General features: G+C 38.8%; 1 protein-coding gene, 1 long non-coding RNA gene and 1 pseudogene across 8 annotated transcripts in view; 1 reads left to right on the forward strand and 2 right to left on the reverse strand.

Annotated features, from left to right (window-relative positions):
* Window positions 1–24,509, forward strand: part of Nr6a1 (nuclear receptor subfamily 6 group A member 1) — a 204,643-nt gene that overhangs the window by 135,535 nt on the left and 44,599 nt on the right. The window contains exon 1 of one of the 7 annotated variants that reach the window (XM_076568441.1): window positions 2,572–2,916. The exons of the other annotated variants lie outside the window; for them this stretch is intronic. Within the exon in view, the coding sequence (XP_076424556.1) occupies window positions 2,901–2,916 (16 nt within the window). The 5' untranslated portion in view covers window positions 2,572–2,900. Of the gene's footprint in view, window positions 1–2,571; window positions 2,917–24,509 lie in introns of those variants that run through there. 7 annotated transcript variants of the gene reach the window in all.
* Window positions 8,498–8,930, reverse strand: LOC102923451 (10 kDa heat shock protein, mitochondrial pseudogene; annotated as a pseudogene).
* Window positions 21,657–23,769, reverse strand: LOC143272668 (uncharacterized). Its single transcript, XR_013050276.1, has 2 exons — window positions 23,104–23,769; window positions 21,657–22,665 (listed from the first exon to the last, which is right to left on the reverse strand). It is a non-coding gene; the product is annotated as an uncharacterized LOC143272668 (long non-coding RNA).

Here is a 24,509-nt window from a genome sequence, read left to right on the forward strand (position 1 = left end):
AGAGAAAGGAAGGAAGGAAGGAAGGAAGGAAGGAAGGAAGGAAGGAAGGAAGGAAGGAAGGAAGGAAGGAAGGAAGGAAGGAAGGAAGGAAGGAAGAAAATACGTGTTTATAGAATTGGGTGAAAATATCCAGTTTCTGGAGTGCTTCATTAGTCATAATACATAGGCCATCGTGTCCACACCCCCCTGCCCCCAATGTTTAAATCAATAAAGCTCCTTTCCAACTCTTGGAGTAGAAGGCACAGGGACATCATTCTGATTATGTGCATTTTCTGCAGTCGGGCGCTTCCCTTGCAGTCTTTGGCAGTGCAGTCTTCATTGACTGTGGTTCCATTGATTCTCTTCAGCTGAATTAAACCCTTGCCTTTTTGGTCTCTGTCAAAGGCCTAACACATGAGAACCAGAGTCTTGGGCTCACGTTTTGTATTTTCTCTTTTAATCTTTACAAAGTTAAAAAGAAGTTTAAGACATTTCTGTATATTTGAGCTTCTGAAATCACCAGAGTCTCTCTATAAAAGTGGTCCCACAGCTTTCACTTTGTCTCAGACTTAAATCAAGCTTTCTTTAGGGCAAACCTGAAATGACTGCCATGACCTTGAGGCTACTGGAACTACATATAGTCTTTTAATTACATTGAGACATTAATTTACCTTAGTCTTGATACCTGCTTCAACTTTAAAATTTGTAGGCCTCTTTGAAGTCTTCATTTGAATAAATGAACACATGGGAAAGGGCATTTAGTGTGGTATTTGGCATTTAAAGAGAGGTTTTGCTTCTATCCTTAAAGCTATGCTATATAATGAAAGAAGTGAGAAATCAGGATATTTTGTTTTCTTTTCAATTGATTTGATGATCTGCCTTGTCCTTTCTTTGGGTTTTGATTTCTCCATCTATAAACTGGAGATGTAACCAAGTGTCTTACAGGCTAACTAAGGTTCCACCCTACATTTAGACTCAGATGCAGTGCTGGTTTAAGATTTTATTCATCTACCCTGTCTATATTAAAAAGCTAATATTCTAATATTAGCAAATAAAAACATGTTCCTAACTCATTTTCTTTTTCCCCTCTTTCTCACAAATTCTGGGATTAAAACATTAGAGTCTTGAATGATTTGTGTTTTCTGCAGTATCTTTTCAGCAGTCCCCAGAGCTTTAGCTGATAACAGAGCTTATCTTTGGCATCTCATAGGCAGTGAGGTGTGTGTTCACCTTTCTCCTGCTGCCTACCAGAAAATCCTCTAAAGTGTTCTTTAAAAAAAAAAAAAAAAAGGCAGATTCTGGATTCTCCCACCTCGTGTGTGTGTGTGTGTGTGTGTGTGTGTGTGTGTGTGTGTGTGTGTGTTTGTGTTCATTGGTTGGTTTAGTGGCAGTGGCAAAACATTTATTTTTAGGTGAATTGTATCCTTTTCTTGATTTCTAAATGATTTCTAAATAATTGGTGACTTTTTTTCTTAGCCGTTCTTTGGAAGATCATCCTGGTGTGCATTGTTCATTAAGAAAACCCTTAGATTCCACTACTGGCCAAGAAGAATCTTTTTTTTTTTTTTTTTTAACATTGCTATAAATTGCACCTAGCTTATTAATATAAGCTAAGCTGAAGAAAAAGGGAACTTTCTTAAAATGAAAGACATCACATTCATGTATACAGCATCTATCCTTAGGGATTCCATTTTACTCCACATTCTCAGTGGAACTTGTTGTCCTCCTGGCTCCCCCACCCCCACTCCACCCCCTCCCGCCCGCCCGCCCGCCCCCTCTGTGTAGTGCTGGGTATCAAAGCCAAGGCCTTCAATATGGAAATATTGTCTTCTGATGCTTGAATGGACAGCTGAGTGTTTCACCAGGTGTCATTTGCATATGACTCAGATTTGCCAGCCTTTGCAGTTCCTTGGCAAGGAATGAGAGGTGGAAGTGTATTTGCAAACCCTTTCTCACCTGGCTGCATGTTCAGGAGTCAGGCTGCAGCATGGTGGTTCTTAAGATATGCACCTTAGAAATGAAGCAAGAAGCCTCCTTTAAAAGATGCAACCTTTTGACTAGGGGCAGGAATTCTAACCTTTGGTTTCCAAAAGTTTTGAAGTCCTGCTTTCCTTTCTTGACATTCTTTTAAGTATGTATCTTCCCATATCCAACCCATCCAGAGTATGGAGGACTAAAAGTTAAAGGGGACTCTGCGAACGGCTCCTCGCCTAACTAAGTTCAGTTTTCTCAGAACTTGCCTTGTTGTTATTTATTATGACAAAAGGCAGAGAATTTCAACTCCAACTCTTAAAAAAAAAAAAAAAAAAAAAAAAAAGAAGACCCTTATGGTAATCCTGAGTTGTTTTGTCTTTTCTTTGGGTCAAAGTTTTTAGCCCTAAATTTTCTAATTTAGAGTTTAGAAAAATAGTGTAGCATAGAGCTTCGGGTAAGAAAGAGAAAGAAAAACCCTATATACTAGAACCCTTTTAAATGTAGTTCTTAAAAAATGGTGATTTGGGAGTTCTCTCTCTCTCTCTCTCTCTCTCTCTCTCTCTCTCTCTCTCTCTCTCTCTCTCTCTCTTCTCCTTTTTAAATTTTTAGGATCTGTTTTTAGACCGGAGGAGTGTTTTTGCTCCTGTATTAATTCTCAGAAAGGCGTGTGAGGCAGTATTGTTAGCTGAGGAAAATAAGTCTATCAGTTCCACTCAGATAACCTTTGGTAATAAACGAACTCCATGCACACTGTGACCTTAGAGCCTGAACTTTGTAATCACATGACCAGCTTGTAAACTGACCTGTGAGGATGACTGTTGTAGTTCGGCTTAGAGAAAGAAATTGACCAAGTGTGGGAAGGGTAGTCATCAAGCTGGGCTTGCCCTGTAATCTCTGTTTCTTCATGGCTGCGGTAGAACTTCTCACCAAACTCTGAGAAGCATGAAATGGAGACATGGGAAGGTAAGGAAACTGATTGTTTAAGTCCAGGACCCAGGTCTACAATTTAGAAAATTCCTGGAAGCTTTAGATCAAATTTACAGACAGCTGTTTTTTGTTTTTTGTAGTTTTTGTTTGTTTGTTTGGTTTTTGGTTTTGTATCTTGGCAGAATTCAGCTAACAGGTTTTCTTCTAGGAACTGGGTGCAAATGTGAAATACAGAAAAGAAGCTTTGGGAAACTATAGTGAATTGATTGTTGTAGGTGTTGTTAGGAGAAAGCAGGGAAGGGAGGAATGATAGATTTGAATTTTATATTGATTTGAAAAAAATCAAACTTTGTGTTTCAGTACACAGTAAATTTTACCTTTCAACATTGTGGGTTTTCCCTCTTGACAGAATTTGTTTGTATTTTTAATTTTTTAATCTAATTTACAATCTGCCAAAGTGTTATTTAGTACTCTTAGTTGTAGATAGAGTTGGGGTCATGAGGCCATTGATAAGGTAGCTTCATCCTCTTGGGGCACTTAAAGCTTTATGGTTTGGGGTACAAGAGTAAATCATTGCTAATTTCTTTTTAAGTGTATTTTAAGTGAGTAGATTATTCTCTGTGTAGGTAACTTGTTTATATTGAATAGACTCCTCCTTATGTGAGAAAACCCAGTATCCTACATTATTATTTGGGGCCAGGAAAGAAAAATACAGCTATCAGAACAGTGGGTTTTAGCATTGGTGATTTGCTATGTTGATAATGTAGAGTCTTAAGAGTTTGATTCCTTATTGGTAGCTATTATTACTGAGCCAAAAGAGTTGTCAAGTCTTTGAAGTAATTGATAAATATCTAGGAAAGGCAGTAACCCCATGAAATTGTGTCCTGTGTGTCGTCGTCCGCGGCGCCCCCCCCCCCCCCCCCCGTAAAGCCTCCCAACCCCTTTCAGCATGGCTAACATCTGTCATAGGCAGCTTTGCAGTTTTCTAATCACTCTGGGGATGCATGAACCAGAGAAGTGAGCCTCCCACTCCAAGTAGCATTTGTCTTTATACATTGTTGCTCTCCTTCCTTAGATGTAGTTTCCAGCTCCTTATGTGCCAGCATTACTTACTACATTGGTAGTTATTGTAAGTTAGTGGAAACAAGAGTGCAGAAATGATCAATTATGTACAAAACCTGAAGTTTTATCATAAACAGCTTCCTCTTCTTCCCCTAATATACATAGTAATTCTTATTACTCTTGAATTTATTAGATGTGTTTTATAGACAGAAATAGTTTAAGAACTAAGATTTTCTTGGGATTCATTGGATAGTTTAGGGAGAGGCAGAGGTTCAGAGCAGTGGGTGCATGAGTTTGGAAGGGTCAGTTGTGGAGAATTTAGGGTTTGGGGGAATTTCTGTTCCCTGTCAGTTTGAATATCTTAGTGATATGTAGTCCACTCACTCCTAATGCCTAGATGATTCTCCCAAAGTGTATATTTTATTAACTCCTAAAATCAATGCATTTTTCTTAGCCATTCTGTGGCAGAAAATAACTTTGGGTACTAAAAGGAGAACACATATAAAAAAAGGAAATGTTACAGTTTCACTCAAATCTTTCACACTAAATTCCAGAAAGCAGAATTAATTATCCCAGCTGAATGAGGTCTTTGAAAGCTTAAAAGGTAAAATTAACTGCTTACAAAAGTCAGTGAAAATGCTACTGTAAAAAAAAAAAAAAAAAAAAAAGGCATTTGCTTGGTTTTAGATATTGGGTCCTTGTCCATTTAAATTAACCTTTGTCACAGCTGGGCATGCAAATGTTTTGTTTTAGTTCACAGAGGGTTAACGCTATTCAAGCCCTCACTGTGGCCTGCCTGATCTGTGGAGTCATACAATCTGGTCTTTCAGCCCTGCCAGTCGCTAGGCAGGAAGTCTTATTTCTTAAACTATCTTTGAGAATGGGGGGTTGGGATTTGGAGAAAGGTGGGGGAAGGGTTTTGGAGCATCTGTAAGGATCAATAACAGAGGGAGAGAGCCGCACGAGAGGCCATTGTGCACACTTCAAGATAGAGGCAACCCTTGTGGACAGCCCCTCTGGCAGGACAGACATGTAAAACCAAAACAATGCTACAAAATGAAATTTCCTGTGAAAACTGGATTGCTCCTTACAAGAGAAAACTTTTTTAGTAAGAAATACCTTTCAACATTTGGGGATGTTCTCATTCTCAAACTTGTAGAGCTGGGCTCCTGTTAGAAATCACTCCAAATTGACTTTTAAATGCCTTTTGTCCTCATGCTGACTCTGTATTGAACTAGAAAGGATGAGCATCTTAGTAGTGGTTGTATATATCTAGACACTGAGAATTTTTAGTTATTACTTTGTTCTTCCTTTCCTCTCTCTCTCTTCTTTTTTATTCTAACATTTGCTTTACTTACTGGTTTTCCATCAATGAGAGAATGAGGGTGGGTATAATAAGCTTTGGTTAGGATTTGTGTAACACATGTGAAATCCCTCCCCCAACACCTGGTATTGGCTCTTGAAACTTGAATTGAACTAAACAGATGCTATTAGTATGTTATTTTGAGATTATTTAAATTCTAGTTTGTAAAATAAGAAATGTACAAAAATCATAGGATTTATCTTAAAATACACCGATGTAAAATCAAGTTATATTTTAATGTCTGTTAAACGAATGTTAAACAAAAATGCCTGAGTTGGGGAAAGTGAGCATTTCTTCCAATTAAACTGGTTTTAAAGGTTTAAAGGGTTTGTTTTTCCTTTTCTTCAGTGCAGATTTTCACCCTTCAAACTTCCTTTTCCCAAGTACAGCTGTAGGGTCCCTATTGTGCTGTCTTTTCCCAGAGGACCAAGGGGTTGATTCAGTGGCTACTTTCATTATGCAAACTGTTTATGGCAGTTGAAAAAAATACTAGAGTAGTTGCTGTCTCCCACTAACCCTTCAAAGTATTGGTGACAGACAACTAATGATAAGAACTGAGAAAAATGAATAAAAAACACCCTCAGTCGTTCTCCCAATTTGAAATCCTACAGGAATAAATGAATAAAACAGCTGGGGGTCCATAATGTGACTTGTAGACATACAAATGGAATAAGAGGTGGGGGGAAGGGAGAACTTGCATTTGAAATTAGCAGCAAGTTCAATTTATTTAGGCTTTATGAATTAATAAGACTTGACTTATTTTGGACAATTTGAGGTAAGGCAACTACTTAAAGCATTTCATGGGTCTTCTGGATATTTTTTTCCATACACTTTTAGTCCATATTCCTTTGTTAGAGAAAAACGTTGTATGAAAAGAAAATTTGACGTAATCACTGCCTGATAGCACCTTTTCTCCCTCTTGGATATGTTGTAATTCTGCACTAATATTTAAACCAAAGAATATTGTTAGCAAAACTTGAAAGTGTAGTTACTATATACATTGTATTAAAATGGGGTATGAAACCTACCATGACTCCTTTGAACAATGTGGTCTTTAATGTGTATTAGGGGGAGGGCCTAGCGAAGGGAAAGCCATAAAAGTCTTCAGGGTTCAAGATGAGGTTGGGATTTGGGCTCATTGCTTTGTCATTTTCACACACAAACATTGCTGCAATCATGTTTGATTTAACATCCTTAATACATTGAGGTGAGGGAAAAAAGGAATATTGGAGGGACAAGTATGAAAACCAAACAACTCACACACACACCAATTTTTTTCAGGTCATTCTTTGTGTCACCTTGCGACTGAGATATATTTTTAATATAAAGAATTAATGTTTTTACAAGATTCTTCTTTCTACGTGCCTCAATAGTTTGTTGAAGCAATTGAAATACATCCACATCTTAAATAATTGGGTTTGGAGATTTAGCTCAGTGGTAGAGCACTTACCTAGCAGGCGCAAGGTCCTGGGTTCGTTCCTCAGCTCCAGAAAATAAAATAAAATAATGGTGAAAAAAACAATAATTTTTTAGTAATACAAATATTATTTTTCTAAAATTTGGGTGAAAACACCGTAATTATGAAAAACACATCTATCTATATGTCAGGGTTAAGAGTTTGAGGGTATTCCCAATGCCCAGCTGTTTTACATATTTTGAAAAGCCTGAAAAATGTAAAGGTCATTGCTGACTCTAACAGGGTCTTGATGCTCACACTGTGATCCAAGGACCTTGCATTCATTAGGGTGAGAAGTAGGGAGGGTCAAGCCTTACCAGACTGATGTCTTGAAGGCTTTTCAATTAGAGCCAGTCGGGATTCCTGTAGAATTTTTAAGCCATCAAAACAACCCCAAACTGCTGCTATTTGTTACCTCTGAGTGGATCCTTGGTCTCTGTGGTGAAGACTAGCCCCAGCTGCCTAGATGCTCATACTTGACTACATCAGTGGCTGCTACTGGCTTTCTGGTGTTGGGGAGTGAATTTCATCAGCCTGATTCTTTTATTTGGCTAACTCATTTGACTACAACAGGGCCAGTAATAGCTGCCCTCAGCAAGCTGCTATGAACACTAACTAAGAAGACAGCATCTGTGAGAGTGCCTGTGACATGTTTAACATAGCTTGAAATGGGAATGATTTTCAAAGAGTAGCAAATTTAGGAAGATTAGGAAAAAGAGTTCTTGGGTAAGGCTATTGCTCATGCTGTTTATACCTCAAGGGAAAAAGCCACCAGGGAATGTTTCAGTTCAATAGGTGATAATCAGTGCTTTGGAAATTCAGCCTTGAAAATGCTGTACAACCAGTGAGACTGGCTACAGAGCACTCTCCTAGACCAAGTGCTGTGCTAGTGAAAACTGAGTAGATGCCTGCAAATTCCTTGAGTTCTTTTTCTTCTAGAATCTTTTGCAGTTGTGTTGATTGGAAGAGGGGGAAAAAAAGTTGACCTTTAAGACAGTAGAGAGGTCAAATCATAATCCAGAATAGAGATGGATTAATATATACAGGAGTAAGTAAACTGCCATAGGCAGACAGTGAATAATCAGGAGTCATTTAACTGCACCATCAGGAAGATAACCAAACTAGAGTGACTGATGTAATCCTGTTTCTGTTTTTAATTTTTCTAATCTTTCTTTCTTTCTTCCTTTTTTTTTTTTTTTTTTTTTAAATTTTTGTTTTTGAGACTGGGTTTCTCTGTATAATAACTCTGGCTGTCCTGCTCTGTAGACCAGGCTATTCTCGAACTCACAGAGATCCACCCTCATCTGCTTCCTGAGTGCTGGGATTAAAGGTGTGCACCACCACTGCCTGGCTTGTTTTTTAAAATTTTATGACTTTTATATTGGGCTACAAAGATGGCCCAGGAGTTAAGAGTGTTTGCCGCTCTTGCAGAGGACGCTGGTTTGGCTCCCAGCACTAACAGCTTCCTATAACTCCTGCTCCAGGAGATTTGACACCTCTGGCCTTCATAGGCACCTGCATTCACACAGTATTCACATAATTTTAAAAAAATACTTAAAAAATCTATATTACATGTACCTGTACACATGATGTTTAGTTACGTATGTGGATAGAAATTTGAAAGCAAATTCACTAAACATACTGGTGCAGTGCAAGGAGAAAAGAGGACAGAAGACATACAAGAAGATACTTTCTTTTTTTTTTATTTACATTATTTTATTTGGCAGTGTTTATAACAGTACAGTGAAACTAAACTCCAGAGACAGTGGCTGTCATTAGTTTAGGCATCATCAGTTTATTATAAAAGGGAGGCATGGAAATTATTTACATGATGAAGAGTTCAGACCGTCAGCAGAATGGGCAGCTTCATGTGACACCATTTCAACAGTGATTTCAGTCCACATACTTTCCAAGAATGTCACCATCTCTAAATAAGAAATAATCCTTGTTGTCTAGAACTACTTTGGTGCCTCTGTATTCTGAGAGAAGAACTTTGTCTCAGACTTTCACACTGACTGGCTGAATCTCTCCACCCTTTCCTTTGGAGCCTGATCCCACAGCCACTACTGTACCATGCAATACTTTTCCGGAAGCATAATACCACCTTTGGTCACGCTTTCAGCGGCACTCAAAGAGCGGGAGAAACTTTCTGAAAGCTTGTCCAGCCATGACTCCTGCCGCCACAGCTCAGACTTTGCACTCGCAGCCACCGCTGCAAGGAGAGTCCTCAACATTTTAATTCTTATTATCTCTTTGACTCTAAAAATAAATTGATATTGGAATATTACTTTATACTGATAAGTGATAAAAGCAGATACCAACCCTTCCTTATACCAGGAATATAAATTTCACAAAGACAGTTATTTTAAAATGCAGTAGGGCTAGAGAAACAGCTCAGTAGTTAAGAGCACTGACTGTTTTTGTAGGTTTGGCTCTCAGCACCCACAAGGCACCTCACAACTGTCTATATCTCTAGTTCTAGGAGATCAAACACCTTCTTCTGACCTCCATGGGCACTTCATAGTACATTGATATACATGCAGGCAAAACACTCGTCCATACACATAAATGAATGTGAATATATGAATGGATGAATAGCACATAAATGTTTGTCATATTGTAATTTAAGTGTTGACTTTAGAACATAAAGCTGCTTCTAAAATGTCAATGCTTTTTAGATGCCGCTCTGACAAGAGTCAGAAAGAGATATAAGGAATACAAGAAACTAGTAAGAATGTGATTTTTTTTTTTACCCAGTGGTGGTGGTATGTACCTTTAATTCCAGCACTCAGAAGATAGAGGCAGGTGGAGTTTGAGGCCAGCTTCGTCTACGAAGTATTTCCAGGACAGCCAATGCCACACAGAGAATCCCTATCTTGAAAAACCAGAAAATAAATAAGTAAATGTATTTTCTTCATATTAGTACTGAAGGAACCCTAGAATCTTTGTTTAATTTCTCTGTCTAATGTTTCCAATAAGTACCTTCTTAGGAGGGCTTTAACACTCCTGTGATGAAGTACTTGGTTCCTTATTTGAAGTTAAACTACAACTTCTTACAATCTTACATAGATTTGTCTTGATTGAATGTACAGTTGCTACCTGACCTGATGTGAACAAACCTGTCCCTTCCTTTACTCCATCCCACCGAGAGTTTTACAGCCTTACAGTTTCTGTCACAATTCCAGTCCCTCATCACACTGAGCATCTTCTCTCTGGACGTACTCTGTTTTAGTTAGGATGATACATGAAATGTGATATTCAGAAGCCAGGTCTTGATGATGCACAGCAGAAGGTGGGGTGAAGGAACTTCCTGCCCCGTTTTGAACATTACATTTTGGAGGGTGGCCTCAGTCTTCCTATCTCAGCCTCTGAGTAGCTGGGACTGCTGTTATATTTATAATGAATTCAGTGGGTTTATAAATTCTAGAATAAAAAGGCTGGGAGGTGGTAGCACACACCTCCCAGTGCTCAGGAGGAAGAGACAGGCAGATGTCTGTGAATTTGAGGCCAGCCTGTTACAGAGCTAGTTCTAGAACAGCCAGGGCTGTTACACAGAGAAACCTTGTCTCAAAAAAACGAAACAAACAGAATAAATATCCACCCCCCCAAAAAAAAAAAAACATAATAAAGTAAAAAATAAATAAGATAAATTCTAGGATAGCCATAATGTGTTTTTGAAAGTTTATACTAGACAAAAACTGCATAAAAGATAATTTTTTCATGGTTTACCAGTAAGCTGGATCTTTACATCTAATACAGACTTTATTTACTTACTTGAGTCATTTCTATTCCTGCCTATAGGCTTTCCCTTCTAGCTTTGGGCTATTAGTAGAAGCCCCCAGACTATATAACATACTTCTATAGTGAAAATTTGGTGAGGAAAAAGATAAATTTATGAGCTTAGACTCACTTCTATATCATAAAGAAGTATAAAATAGTGATTAAGGGCATAAGCTTCCAAGTCAAAACGTCAAGATTAAAATCTTAGCTTTGGCATTTACTAGCTGTTACATTGCTTAGGCTATGTGACCTGAGCCCTAGTTCTTCGTTTGTCTGTGTCTTCTGTCCTTCATCTGTAAAAGGGAAGAACAATATTACTGACATCACAAGTTCACTGTGAAGACTGAGTTATTTTATATAATGTACATAGCTAGGGTTGGCACATATAGAGATCCTGACATGTGGCAAATGTTCAGTAAATGTGAATTGTTAACATATCGTTACTATTTTGTCTCAGGTAAAATGAGGATAGTAAAAAGTACATGAGAAAACTAAATAGGAAAGTGTATGAAGGTGTTCCATAAAGTGGAAAGTGTCTTTAGAGGAGAGCTGCCATTTGGCTGAGAGGAGGCCTGCTGTATTTGCTCGCCACTCCAGTTATAGAACAGTGTAGACGAATTGCTAAATGGTCTTATTAAATAAAAAACACAACCACTGTGGAAATCAGTATGGCGGTTTCTCAGAAAATTAGGAATCAAACTACCTCAAGACCCAGCCATGCCACTCTTGGGCATATACCCAAGGAATGCTGATTCATACCATAAAGATACATGCTCAGCTATGTTCATAGCAGCACTATTTGTAATAGCCAGAACCTGGAAACAACCTAGATGCCCGTCAAAGGAAGAATGGATGAAAAAAATGTGGTCCATATATACAATGGAGTACTACTCAGCAGAGAAAAACAATGAAAGCATGAAATTTGCAGGCAAATGGATGGAACTAGAAAAAATCATCCTGAGTGAGGTAACCCAAACCCAGAAAGACAGTCATGGTATGTACTCACTTATAAGATGATTCTAGATATAAAATAAAGAACAATCAGACTACAACCCATAGAACCATGGAGGCTATATATATAGCATGGAGGTCCCTAGGACGACTGTGGCTTATAATAAATTTCAGTTTTACTCAATTACTGAGCAAGCCTCAATGAAACATCTCACTATTAAGATAAGAATACATACTCTATCAAGATGATAATAGAAAAATAAATAAATTAATTAATTTTAAACAATAAAAAAAAGAAAAAAATAGGAATGCTTTCAGGGGTTTTGATGTAATAGTGTCAAAATGCTTTCATTATGCTTACACCAGTTCAGATTTTCATCAATGTCATCTGAATGCCCATCTCCCCCAAATGATAAATACAATTTAATTGTAAATTCATGAGAAAAATATGTGGGTATATATGTTTAAAATATTCATTAATGAATTTTTCATTCTGTTTCATTTATTAGCTCATGTTATTTTCCTTTTGAATTATAGTTTTACTAATTCTGTAAATTAAATGCAATTTAGTCTGTGGAAAAAAAATTACTGAACGATGATTTATCAGTTAAAAAGTTATTGTTGAAGACTACTGACATGGATGTCTCCTAAGTAATTAGCCTACTGTTAGCTTCCTTCCAGCCTACCTAACTGAAACTTCATCATCTAAGAATAGAAAATGTGTTTTAAAGAGAATGTACTGAATAAAAATTTATATTTGTCTCAAAAAAAATAAAGTTAAATAAATTATGTTTTTAAAAAAAGAAAAAAAAAACAGAGCCAGATATTGGGGTGAAAACCTGAGAGATCAGAGGAATAGGAAAAGCCACAAGCCAGCCTCATCTCACCAACACCTCAGCTTCTCATAAGAGACCTCCTTCCTGTATACGCACGCCTATATGCCTTTATGTTCTGCTATCTCATTTGCTCTCTCTGTCCAGCTACATCACTTGCTCTTCCTGCCCAGCTCTGTCACTTCCTGTTTGTCTGTACAGACCTCCAAACCTTTATGGTTAACTAGTGTTGGAATATAAGGCATGTGCCACCACGCCTGGCTCTGTTCCCAGTGTTGCCTTGAACTCACAGAGATTCAGACAGATCCCTGCCTCCTGAATGATAGGATTAAAGGTGTGTGCTACCATTGCCTGACTTCTATGTTTAATATAGTGCCTGGCTTTTTCCTCTGATCCTCAGATAAACTTTATTGGGTTGCACAAATAAAATATCACCACATTTCCCCTTTTTTTTTGGTCTAATAAAAAATTTAAAAAAATTAACTAATATAAGAAAAACTATATACAATAAGTACAATAACTATATACAATATATACAAGCAATAAATATATCAACAATGTCTAGTCCATTTACATTTGACAAATTCAGAGAAAATATTCCATTATCTATCCTATTTTGTTGAGTCCAAAATGTACCTAATTCACTTTCTATACTATCTTGTATTACCAACAGAAAGATATGTTATGATGTCTTTGAAATTTATACTTTACACCTCTTAGTGAGAGTTCTTTTCTGAAATTTCTTAACAAGGAAAACAACTATAACTATCTAATGTATTGCATCTTCACATAGCTTTCTATACTCAGCAACCTGATTGTTGTTCCCCCATTTCATGTCTCCAAACACTAACCTCTCTGGGTTAGAGAACCAAAAGGTAAGCATGCATGTGTGCATGTGTGTAGATGCCATGTCTGTTCCTGGAGAGCTTTTGGAGACCAGAAGAACCCTGGAGTTGGAGTTTCAGGCAGTTGTGAGCTGCCCAGCATAGCTGCTGGGAGCAGCACCTATGTGTCCTCTGGAAGAGCAGCAAGTGGTCTTAATCATTTCTGCAGCCCCCTCAAAGGGTTGGTTTGTTGTTGTTATTGTTTTGTTTTGTTTTTCGTAATACTTAATTCCTGTAATTATAAAGTCTAAAGCAAAAGTAGCATCAGCTTTATATTGTGTAGTTCTTCCCTTTCAGCTGTGTGACTTATTCTCTCAGAGCACCTACATCCTTGTCTATATAGATAAAACCACAGGCCAGTGTCATTGAGACAAGAGGATAATGGGTTTGAGGGCAGGTTGGGCTATGCATTAGACTTGTTTGTTTGTTGTTTGTTTTGTTGTTGTTTTAGAGACAGGATTTCTCTGTGTAGCCCTAGCTGTTCTGGAACTCACTGTGTAGACCAGGCTGGCCTCAAACTCTAAGAGATCCACCTGCCTCTGCCTCCTGAGTGCTGGTATTAAAGGCGTGCGCCACCACCGCCTGGCTCTATCTGTGTATTCTTACATTGTGAAAGCTAGTAGATGAAAGAAACTGGCCAATATCTGAATCTCCCCTAACATGCTAGACAAATACTCTATATAGAGCTGTATCCTCAGTCCTATTTTTACTTTTTTATTTTGACACAGGCCATGATAACTTGTACAACCTTGTGATTTTACTCTGTAGACTGGGCTGGTCTGAAACTTCTTTCCTCCAGCCATCTGAGTATCTGGCTTGGATTGTCTCCTTTTTGAGGTACTTTTCCCCTTGACTTCCAGTACAAAAGTCTTCCCCACTCCTACTCCTACCCAAACTGGCTCAGCTAGTGTTTTCTCTTTTGTTGACTCCAGTCTTTCATCTGTATTGGGATTACTACACAAAGTGTATCTTTAACCAGGCACCTCCCTTGAGCTTCAGACTTCTGTGTCTAAATTCTTACCATTTTGTTTAACTTTCTGATGGGCACCTCAAGCTTATCAAAAGTCACAGAACTCTAGACTCTGACATTACTCATGTCAACATATTTCCTGAGTAATCTTCCCTTGACTTGGTAAACATTCAAAATCCTTTAGTTGTTTAAAACTAAAATCTGGGAGTCATTCCTTATTTCCTTTTATATTCCATCATCTAGCTCTATCAATTTTCCCACCAAAATTTTCTACACCTGGTGTCCTAACCATCTAGCTTGAGATAGCAGTATCTGTCATTTAATCACCACATTTCACCTACTCTCAGCCTCCTTATAGGTTCCCTGTACTCTATTTTCTAGTCCTACCATATAATCAGGGGGATTTTTACATTCTTTTGCTTAAAACATTTTTTTTTTTTTTTAAGATTGTGCAGTGCTCTGCCTGCATGTATCCCTGCAGGCCAGAAGAGGGCACCAGATCTCACCAGATGGTTGTGAGCCACCATGTGGTTGCTGGGAATTGAACTCAGGACCTCTGGAAGAGCAGCCAGTGCTCTTAACTTGTGAGCCATCCCTCCAGCCCTGCTTAAAACATTCTAATCAAGCATGGTGGCACATGCCTTTAATCCCAGCACTAAGGAGGCAGAGGCAGGCAGATCTCTGTGAGTTCAAGGCCAGCCTGGTCTACAGACTGAGTTCCAGGATAGGCTCCTGGATACACTGAGAAACCCTGTCTCAAAAAAACAGAACATAAAATGAAGTCGAGTGTATGATTAAACTCCAGCCTAATTCACTGCCCTCACTTATTTCTACACTTCCCCCCCACTCACTGTGACACACACACAGGAAATAATCCTTTCTCTTCACCCACATTCTGAAACAGGTTAGTTTATGAAGAGGATTACAGAAGACTATCATAATATATCAATTTAGTTGCTTAACATTTTAAAATCCCACAGAGAACTATAGAAGTGGGGAATAGGTCTACTCATGGAGATGGTCTTGACTTAAAGAGAGGGCTGAAGTACAGAGTGTAAGGCATGAGTAACCACTTGAGTAACTAGAAGTTAGAAATCTTGCTCAGGGACTAGAGAGATAGCTCAATGGTTAAGAGCATTTGCTGCTCTTATAGATGACCAGCATTTGATTCCTAGAACCCACATGATAACTCACAACCATTTATAATGCCAGGGAATCTGATGCCCTCTTCTTACCACAAAGGCACTAGGCATGTACATGGTTCATTTAGGTTCAGGCAAACCCGTATATATATCAGATAAAAATAAGTCTTTTTTTTAAACATTGTTTTTTTGTTTTGTTTTGTTTTGTTTTGTTTTTTAAATAGACCTGTATTTAGAATTCCTAAGTAGCTCTCAAAACTTAAAAATAAGAGAACAGTTTGGGGCTGGGGATATAGCTCAATGGTAGAGCCTTTGTTCAAGGAAGCCTTGTGTTTGAGCATGGAACCACTAAGAATGAGAGAGAAAAATAAAGGACCCAACCCAAGTAAACATTTTAAAAAGCTAGGTATGATGGTTCATACATATAATATCATACTCAGGAGTCTAAAGTAGGAGGATTATACATTCAAAGCCAGCCTAGCAACACCCTACCTCAATAATAACAGATGAACTAAGCAAAAAAATAATTAATGATTTAAGTGAACATGTCTCTAAAGGTAATATGGATGGCAGCTGAACATACAAAGAGATGTTCAATATATTAGAGAAATACAAATTACGCTATACATTAGAAATACTTTAAAATGATAGTATCAGACAGTGACAAAGGTGTGACATAGCTAGAACTCTGTGTGTATATGTATGTATGTGTAGATACATATATATTACAAGTAAGAATGCAGCTGGGCAATGGTGGCACACACCTTTAGTCCAGCACTTGGGACACAGAAGCTGGCAGATCTCTGTGAGTTCAAGTCCAGCCTGGTCTACAAAGCAAGTTCCAGGACAGCTAGAGCTGTTACACAGAGGAACCCTGTCTCAAAAAAGAAAAAAAAAAAGAGTAAGAATGCAAATGATATGATCTATACATAACAGTTTAACAGATTTTTAACAGTTAAACATATACTTCCCATGTGATACCAGTTCCATTCCTAGGGATTTGCACATGAATGTTTATAGCAGCCTCATTCATAACCATCTCAGATGTAAAGAACACAAATGGTCTTGAAGAAATCAAGGGCTCAGCAAATGCCATGGAATACTGCTCAGCTATGAACAATAACAAGCTAGGTTTAGGGATGGAGGTCAGTGTAGAACACTTGTCTGACATGCATGAATCCCTGGATTTGATACAACTCATTGCAAAACAAAAATAAAAAGACAAACTATTGAGTCATGTTTTTAAAAAGTTTCCACAATGTTAGTCCATCTGTATGACAGCTCCATAAGGTAATATCAGAGTAACTGAGAACAGATCTGGGGATTGTAGGGAATGAGAGCAAAGTGGCAATATGGCTGGAAAGGAAGAACATGAGGGAGGTGCTAAGGAAACTATTCTGTATTTTGACTGTAGTGATGGTGGGCATAAATCTGTATTCTTAGACCTGTATGTCCCTCTACTTCTCTGTCTCCTCAAGACTGAGTTTTATTGAATAGTAATCCTAAAATGAAATTTAAAACAAAAGAACCTTAAAGTCTCTATCCAAAAGTATTGTATTAAAGAAACTTAACTGCTAAAAAACTCTAGGTAATTATAAAGATTATATTTTTTCTTTTATACAAGGGCATCAGGGCACACAATAGACCTACCTCATTTCTATGTGGGACATTCTCCCAGGACAGATGGCCCATGGGCACAGAGCATAACTTCTTAGTGTAGATGTAACCACCCGTCTTATTAAAATAAGAAACACAGAACTAATGTAAAAGAGAAAGCCGAGAGGTCAGAGCTCAGACCTAAAATCCTGCAGTGCTCCTAGCTTCCCGAAAGAGAGCTACTTCCTGTGTGTCTGTCTTTAAATAGTCTTTCTGTTCTGCCTTCTCATTGGTTGTAAACCCAAACACATGACTGCCTCGTCACTGCCTCTAAGTACTGCCCTCCAGGTCTTAAAGGTGTATGTCTCCAATGCTGGCTGTATCCCTGAACACACAGAGATCTACCTAGCTCTTCTACCAAGTGCTGGGATTAAAGGCGTCCGCCGCTGCCACGCTCTTGCTATGGCTCTAATAGCTCTGATCCCCGGGCAACTTTATTTATTAACATACAATGAAAATCACATTTCAGTACAAATAAAATACCACCATATCTTAGAGCCACTTAACATGGGCCTCTCCCACCAAGGAGCTGGCAGTTTGTCAAAGTGGTAAGTGAGGCTATCACATACCCTCCTTAAATGTCAGCCTCATCTCCTAAAGTAGTAAAAATCTGATGAGAGCTGGAGATATGAATGCTCCAGCAATGTATTAGCTGACATGATGACCTGTAATCTTAGTGCTATGAAGGCAGGAGGACCAGTTCTAGGTCATCCTTAACTATATCTGGAGTTTGAGGCCATCTTGGGACATGAAACCTGGTCACAAAGTAACTTATACCTTACTCCATATTCTATCAAGTACCTTTACATTGTTGTCTTAGTCACTGTTCTATTGCTGTGAAGAGACACCATGACCAAGGCAATTTGTGAAAAAAGAAAGCATTTAGTTGGGGGCTTGCTACAGTTTCAGGGGTTTAAGTCCATTGCCTTCATGGCAGGGTGCATGGCCCTGGAGCAGTAGCTGAGAGCTACATCCTGATACCCAGGCGCAGAGAGAGAGAGAGACTGGGCCTGGCATAGGCTTTTGAAACTTTAAAGCATACCTACTCTGACATGGCCACACTTCCTAATCCTTGTAATCTTTTTAAACTCATTGGTGACCAAGCATTCAAATATATGAGCCTATGGGGTCTGTTCTTATTCAAACTACCACAACTGTCACATTTGTTCATGATTGTCTTGCTTAGGACACTTCCGGCATCACCAGCCTGGGAAATACCTACAGACTCTCCAGCTGCTTTACACTGGTTGCAGCTTAGTCTGTATAGGTCAGCATAACTTCTGTGTCCTGTAGTGTTGCTCTCATTATACCTCTAGTACTTTGCTACACTTTAATCTTTGAAACTATTTGCTTCTACTAGAATGTATCTCAGGACATGAAGGGATTCTTTTTTCTTTTTCTTTTCTTTTTTTTCCCCCGTACTTCTAATACATATAGCCCTAAACCAAGCACGAAGTGATTGCCAGCAAATATCGGTTGAATTAATGAACAGTGTAGTTTCTCTATCTTTAAATGAAAGCACACAGTTTGGGCCAGAATGAGCTCAGTGGGTAAAGGTGTCTGCTGCTGTATAACCTGAGTTCAGTTCTCCAGATCCACATTGTGAAAGGAGAACTGACTCCTAAAAGTTGTACTCTGACTTCCACATAAGCATGTACACACATACATAAAATAGATAAATAAAATATAACATTTCAAAAAGCACACAGTTTATAAGAACTCCTAGTAACAAATTGGTGGGCCAGCCCAGAGCCCTTGGATCTGTGCCCAGAGCTTGGTAATCAGCTCCCTAGGTCCCTGCTGGGTTCTGAGATCCACTCTAAGTAAAGCCACGTGTTGTAGGGATATGCAGAGTGTAGTTGTCACACTCTCTCACCAAGAGGTGTTGTCAGACTTGAGAGTTACTGTGAACAAGCATTGGTAACATACAGCTTGAGGAAGGAAGGGTTTGTTCTAGTCCATGATTTCAGCTTTAGTACATCCTGCCAGGAAGGCTGTGGTAGAGCACAATAGTTCACATCCAGGAAAGAGGATGCCTGTCCATCTGGAGCTCTCTCCATTTTCCTTTTATTCCATCTGGATTCCCCAGCCAGTGGGACAGCCCATATTTATTCCGGATGTGCCTTTCCCTTAGTTAATCTTCTCTGAAATAAACTATTGTAGACACACACAGCAGTGTACTGTACTCAATCTCCTGGCAATTCTCAGTTCAATCACATTGACACTGCTCCAGAATTCTGACCAGATTTGGCATAAATAGATCCTGAACATAGCCGTGCAGTTTTTTTTTTTTTAACATTCTTATCCTATTTATCAAAAAGAGGTTTTATAACTTTTTCCACATCACAAGAATAAGCCCAGAATAAATTTTGGAGTCTTTCTGTGTTTATCACCAAGATCACAAACTGCTGTCACACATTGTGTCCTCTGATCACACATATACTATCTCTGTGAGAACCAAAGGTTCTTTCTTTAGTCCCTGAGTCCGTATTTGTGAAACTAGCAACACCACCTCAAGACTCACTAAATGTATTGTTCACAACTCACTTAAAATCTTCTTACATGTTTATTTATTTGTGTAGGTGTGCATGTGCCACAGCACTCATGTAGAGGCCAGAGGATAGCCTGTGGGAGTTGGTTCTCTTCTCCCACTGTGCGGGTCCCTGGGATTGAGCTCGGGTGGTCAGATCTTGGCAGCAAGATGAGACTACCCAATAATGCATGTCTGTGTTCATTCAGAGCTATATTGATTGGTAAGGCAATAAGCACTTCATTTGGATATGTATGCTAGCATTTGTGGTGATATATTATGTACCCTAATAAAGCTTGCCTGAGGATCAGAGAAGCAGAGCAAGCCACAGCCAACCTCACCTTGCCAATTCCTCAGCCAATCCTATTTCCTCAGACTGAAAGCCTTATCCAAATGGGTCTCAGTTGAACTGTTTTAGTTTCTGTCTCCTCAAGCCTTATATACCATTCTTCGCCCAGCCATGTCACTTCCTGGGATTAAAGGCATGTATGTTTTCCAGTACTGAGATTAAAGGTGTGTGCCACCACTGCCTGGCTCTGTTTCCAGTGTGGCCTTGAACTCACAGAGATCCAGACAGATCTCTGCCTCCCAAATGATAGGATTAAAGGTGTGTGCCACCACTGTCTGGCCTCTATGTCTAATCTAGTGGCTGGCTCTGCACAGGCAAGTTTATTAGGGTACACAATATATCACCACACACATTCATTCCTTAGATTGGAGTGGATGAGCTTCTGATAGCTCTTTAAGCACCCATGCAAGAGAAATTACAGCTTCCACGGTGCCCTTCAGATGGAGAGGTTTCCTATTTTGTTCATTTTACTGTTTGAAGATTCATTACCTGTGGATCTGGGGAATCCAGATTTTTTTTTTCCCCACAAAGAATAGATCCTGTGAGCCTTTTTCTTCTCTTACTATCCTTGTGAGGATATCACATGTTCACTCCTATTTGTAGCTGTGAACATTTCAGACCTACAAATGAAGTGCAAAGACCATTAGATTTCATATCTCATATTTGACCTTCCTCAATACCAGCACGATACTATCAATTATCCTCTGAGCCCTACTTTGGTGTTTTCTCATGCTCTTTCATTGGGGAAACAATTGCCTATAGTGTTTCATAATGTCTAATGTATAGGATTTGGGGAACAATTCAGACCCCAGAAAAGACTAACATCAATGTCATATCCATAGTACTCTTCCTATTGCTTCCTAGTCCCATTTGTCTGTACCTTGCTAGTGTAATTTTGTATATGAGACTACTACCTTACATTAGAGCACAGCCTTGACCATTACTGAACTCTTCCTTGTTCTAACTCCAAATCGTTCACACTGTACATTACTGCTCACCTGACCTAGCACCATCTCCAACTCTTGTCTACTGCTCTGTCCCTTGGCCTTCACTGTACCACTCCTTATTTCATACAGTTCTTTGTTTCTGTGATTCCCCCAATATTATGTTATATTTTCCTTTCCTTATAGGGCACCCCTTTCTGTTTCTCCATATTCTTTTTTACCTCTAGGTAGATATAGCTAGGATTTCTTGAAAGTTTGTCATAGTGAAATCTATTTTGATTGTAAGAAAAATTGTGATAAAATTTAATTAACTCAAGCCCTAAGTGGAAATTACTGGAAGAAAACTGTAACAGAATAGGACATAAGGAAATACAGAAGAATTGAGATGGAAAAGACCACAGCAACCACTTTCAGTATCTTTGAAGCCATGTGGTAGAGCACCTCTGCCTCACTTCACCCCCTGTCCGTCGTCATTACCACTACCACATAGGCAAGCATGAATTTTAGAACAGAGTCATATGACTGGCCATTCACAGATCCAGTTTCATTAGAAGATAGCAAACTCTGTCTGCAGTGTAGAAGGCTTTCTCAGATTGCCCACTGCCAAATCATGACACAGACTTATTATTAATTATGAATTATTAATTACAAATGCTCAGCCTTATCTACATTTTTCATTGGGGCTTTTTACCTGTCATTCTGAATGTCCTACTTTCCTCTTTCCTCCATGTCTAGCTGCTGGCCCCAGCTGGCTCCCCTTTTCTCTCTGCTCTCCCGTCCCACCTGTCCCTCCTCTGCCTAGCTATTGGCCATTCACCTTTTTATTAGACCAATCAGGTACCTTAGACAGGCAAGGTGAAACAGCAACACATCTTTATATAGTTAAACAAATGCAACATAAACAAAAGCACATCTTTACAATTATACTGCAACACAAACACATCTTTTTTTTTGGGGGGGGGGGTTCGAGACAGGGTTTCTTTGTGTAGTTTTGGTGCCTGTCCTGGACTAGCTCTGATAGGCTGGCCTCGAACTCACAGAGCTCCACCTGCCTCTGCCTCCTGAGTGCTGGGATTACAGGTGTGCACCACCACCGCCCGGCTACAAACACATCTTTATATAGTTAAACAAATATTCCACAACATTCCCTACTTTTTTATTTAAAAAGGAAAGATTTTAACTTTAACATATTAAGACTATATACAGTAAGAACAATTATCAAGTAAGAATTACATTTACAATAATTTGTGTTTGGCAATTTCAGAGAAAATACTCCATTACTTATTTTACCTTTGTGAGTCCAAAGTTTTGTACCTAATTTACCTTCTATTATAACTAAAGAAAACTGCAACTATAACTATCTAGGTTCAACTCCATAAAAGACCCCAGAAGGATATAATATTAGCTGAGTAAAAAGGAAGGGCAGTGCAAGCCATTTCCAAAACTATAGAAATACAGAGACAGCTGGACAGTCACCCAAGGTTCCTCTGTAATGTTGCAGCATCCAATCTTCAGCCTTCAGGCCTAGAATATCTGGCAGACTTTTCTATGAAGCAGGAATTTTGAAGAGCTGTTCCACCTTGTCTTGGCAAAGTTCAGCAGTCACTTTACTTAGTGTCCTGCATGTCCAGTTTGATGGTATACTGTCAGCAGTCGAGGCAAGGACAGTTTCTTGCCCAAATAGCTAGCTTTGCCACATTTAAGCCAAACTCCATATAGAGGCAATTTGATGCCCATCATCCTTTTATGAAGTAGATTGGTGTTGCCAGGAGCAGACATGTCTTGCTGTCATAAAACGCCTTATGTTATTAAACATCTTAAATGCCATATTCTGTAGGTCTCTGAAGCATCTGAAGATCACCTATCTAAAATATATGTTTAACAAGTTTGATTATTATAAATGACCAACTACCAACCTGCATTTCTTAATTATACATTACATTTTTAAATGAGCTGCATAAGCACAATACCCCAAACAAGAATAGAAACATGCATACAGTATAGCAAAAATAACTTTAAATTTGTATCAATATACCACAATTCATACCAATGGAAAATATTTGAGGTTAATAGTTGCCTTTTTATTCTATATTCCTATATCTCTCCCCTAAATGATGACAAACATCTATAAGCCACCAAATGACCAAAAATTACCCATCCCACCCCTTGGGAATGTTGGCATTGTGTTCTGTAGACTGCTTCCTATTGTCTGGGGTTGATGGCATCTTGAAAGGACCCAGAGAAATTTGAGATAATGGTCAAGTCCTGGGGAAACTCTTCCCGTGCAGGGGTATATACATCACCTGTCTTGTAGTTTTTCCTGATTTCTTTCTTTATGTCTGTGGGCAAGATTTTCAGGAGGTCTCCCCTGATCAAACTTGATCTCTATTAACCTTGAAGGAATTCACAGCCTTGTGTTTCCTATGAAAACAAAAGCATAACCTCTCCTCCAAATGCAATACATTTTCTAAATTCCATTTTAAAGTTAAGACATCCCTAAAGTATCTAGGCTAGCTTAATTCAGCAGTCCCTTTTACAATCCCGTGTTTCTCAGAAGGTATTGTTCGCTCATCAGCATTCAAAAAATTTAGACTCAACACAACATCATACAACATCCAGATTCCCTGTGTATTTCCCATCTTTACATGACTTTTTTCCTTATATTACTTTACTCTTTCTTTAAAGACTTTATTATTTTTAAACTATTTTTTGCTATGACCGTCTATACCCATTTTCTTTTCTTAAGCACCTACACACATTTTTAAACACACTGTAACTTGTTTAGAGATTTTTCCCCCTGGTCTGGACCTGCTTTACTGTGCACCTGTAGCATTTTCTGACTATGTGAGCCAAACCTTAAACTTGCTGCCAGCCAGCTCCACCTGGTTTGGGTCTCTGAAAGCCAAGCTTTACAACCTACAGGCCTGGCCAAGAGCTGCACTTAACCACCCCAGCCCTAGGAAGTTGGAGCCCGCACTGCACAGATGTTTTTACTTAGCTTGTTTCTGTTTAATGTGCAGGCTGCTCAGGTGCTCACTGTGTGGCAGAGCCATGCCTCTGTATGCTATGAGCACTGGGCTACTAAGAAGCTAGGGGGTTTGTTTTGTCTTGTCTTGTTTTCAGCTCTCTTAGGCCCTGTGTAGAAATACATGCCCTGTGTTGGACACCACTGTACTACAAAAACCTCAGGACCAGAAAATTTCATTGGATCAGCTTGGATAAGTATCTTTTTTCCAGTCCAAGCAGCAGTGACCACAACTGTCTCTGGTCCAGTCCACTTGTCTACAAAGTAAAACAAGTGCCTCACAGATAAGCAGTGGCTGTTCTCAAAGAAAGGAAGATAAGTATAAACTATACAGACAGCTCAGAAGGCATGTGCTACAGAAGTTGTTGCCTGTCCATCTCAATATGCTTAGTCTCTTGACAGAAGGACTCGTGGTGCTGATTTGAATCACAGTTTAGTGTTCTTAGCCCACCTCCTCATCTCCATCCACCCAAACAGCAAACTTCTAGGTCTAAGTAAATGGCATCAATCAGGTTTTTTTTTGTTTTTGTTTTTTGTTTTTTGTTTTGTTTTGTTTTGTTTTTGCCTTTTCTACATTTTTTATTCATCAATCAATAAAAACATTCAGCCCATGCATATTTTTTGCTGTTTATTGTGATGCATGCCTGTAACCCCACTACTCAAGCTTGCAAATTTGGGGCCAGC

The sequence above is a fragment of the Peromyscus maniculatus genome, chromosome 4 (genome assembly GCF_049852395.1).
Source record: "Peromyscus maniculatus bairdii isolate BWxNUB_F1_BW_parent chromosome 4, HU_Pman_BW_mat_3.1, whole genome shotgun sequence".
Lineage (NCBI taxonomy): Eukaryota > Metazoa > Chordata > Mammalia > Rodentia > Cricetidae > Peromyscus > Peromyscus maniculatus.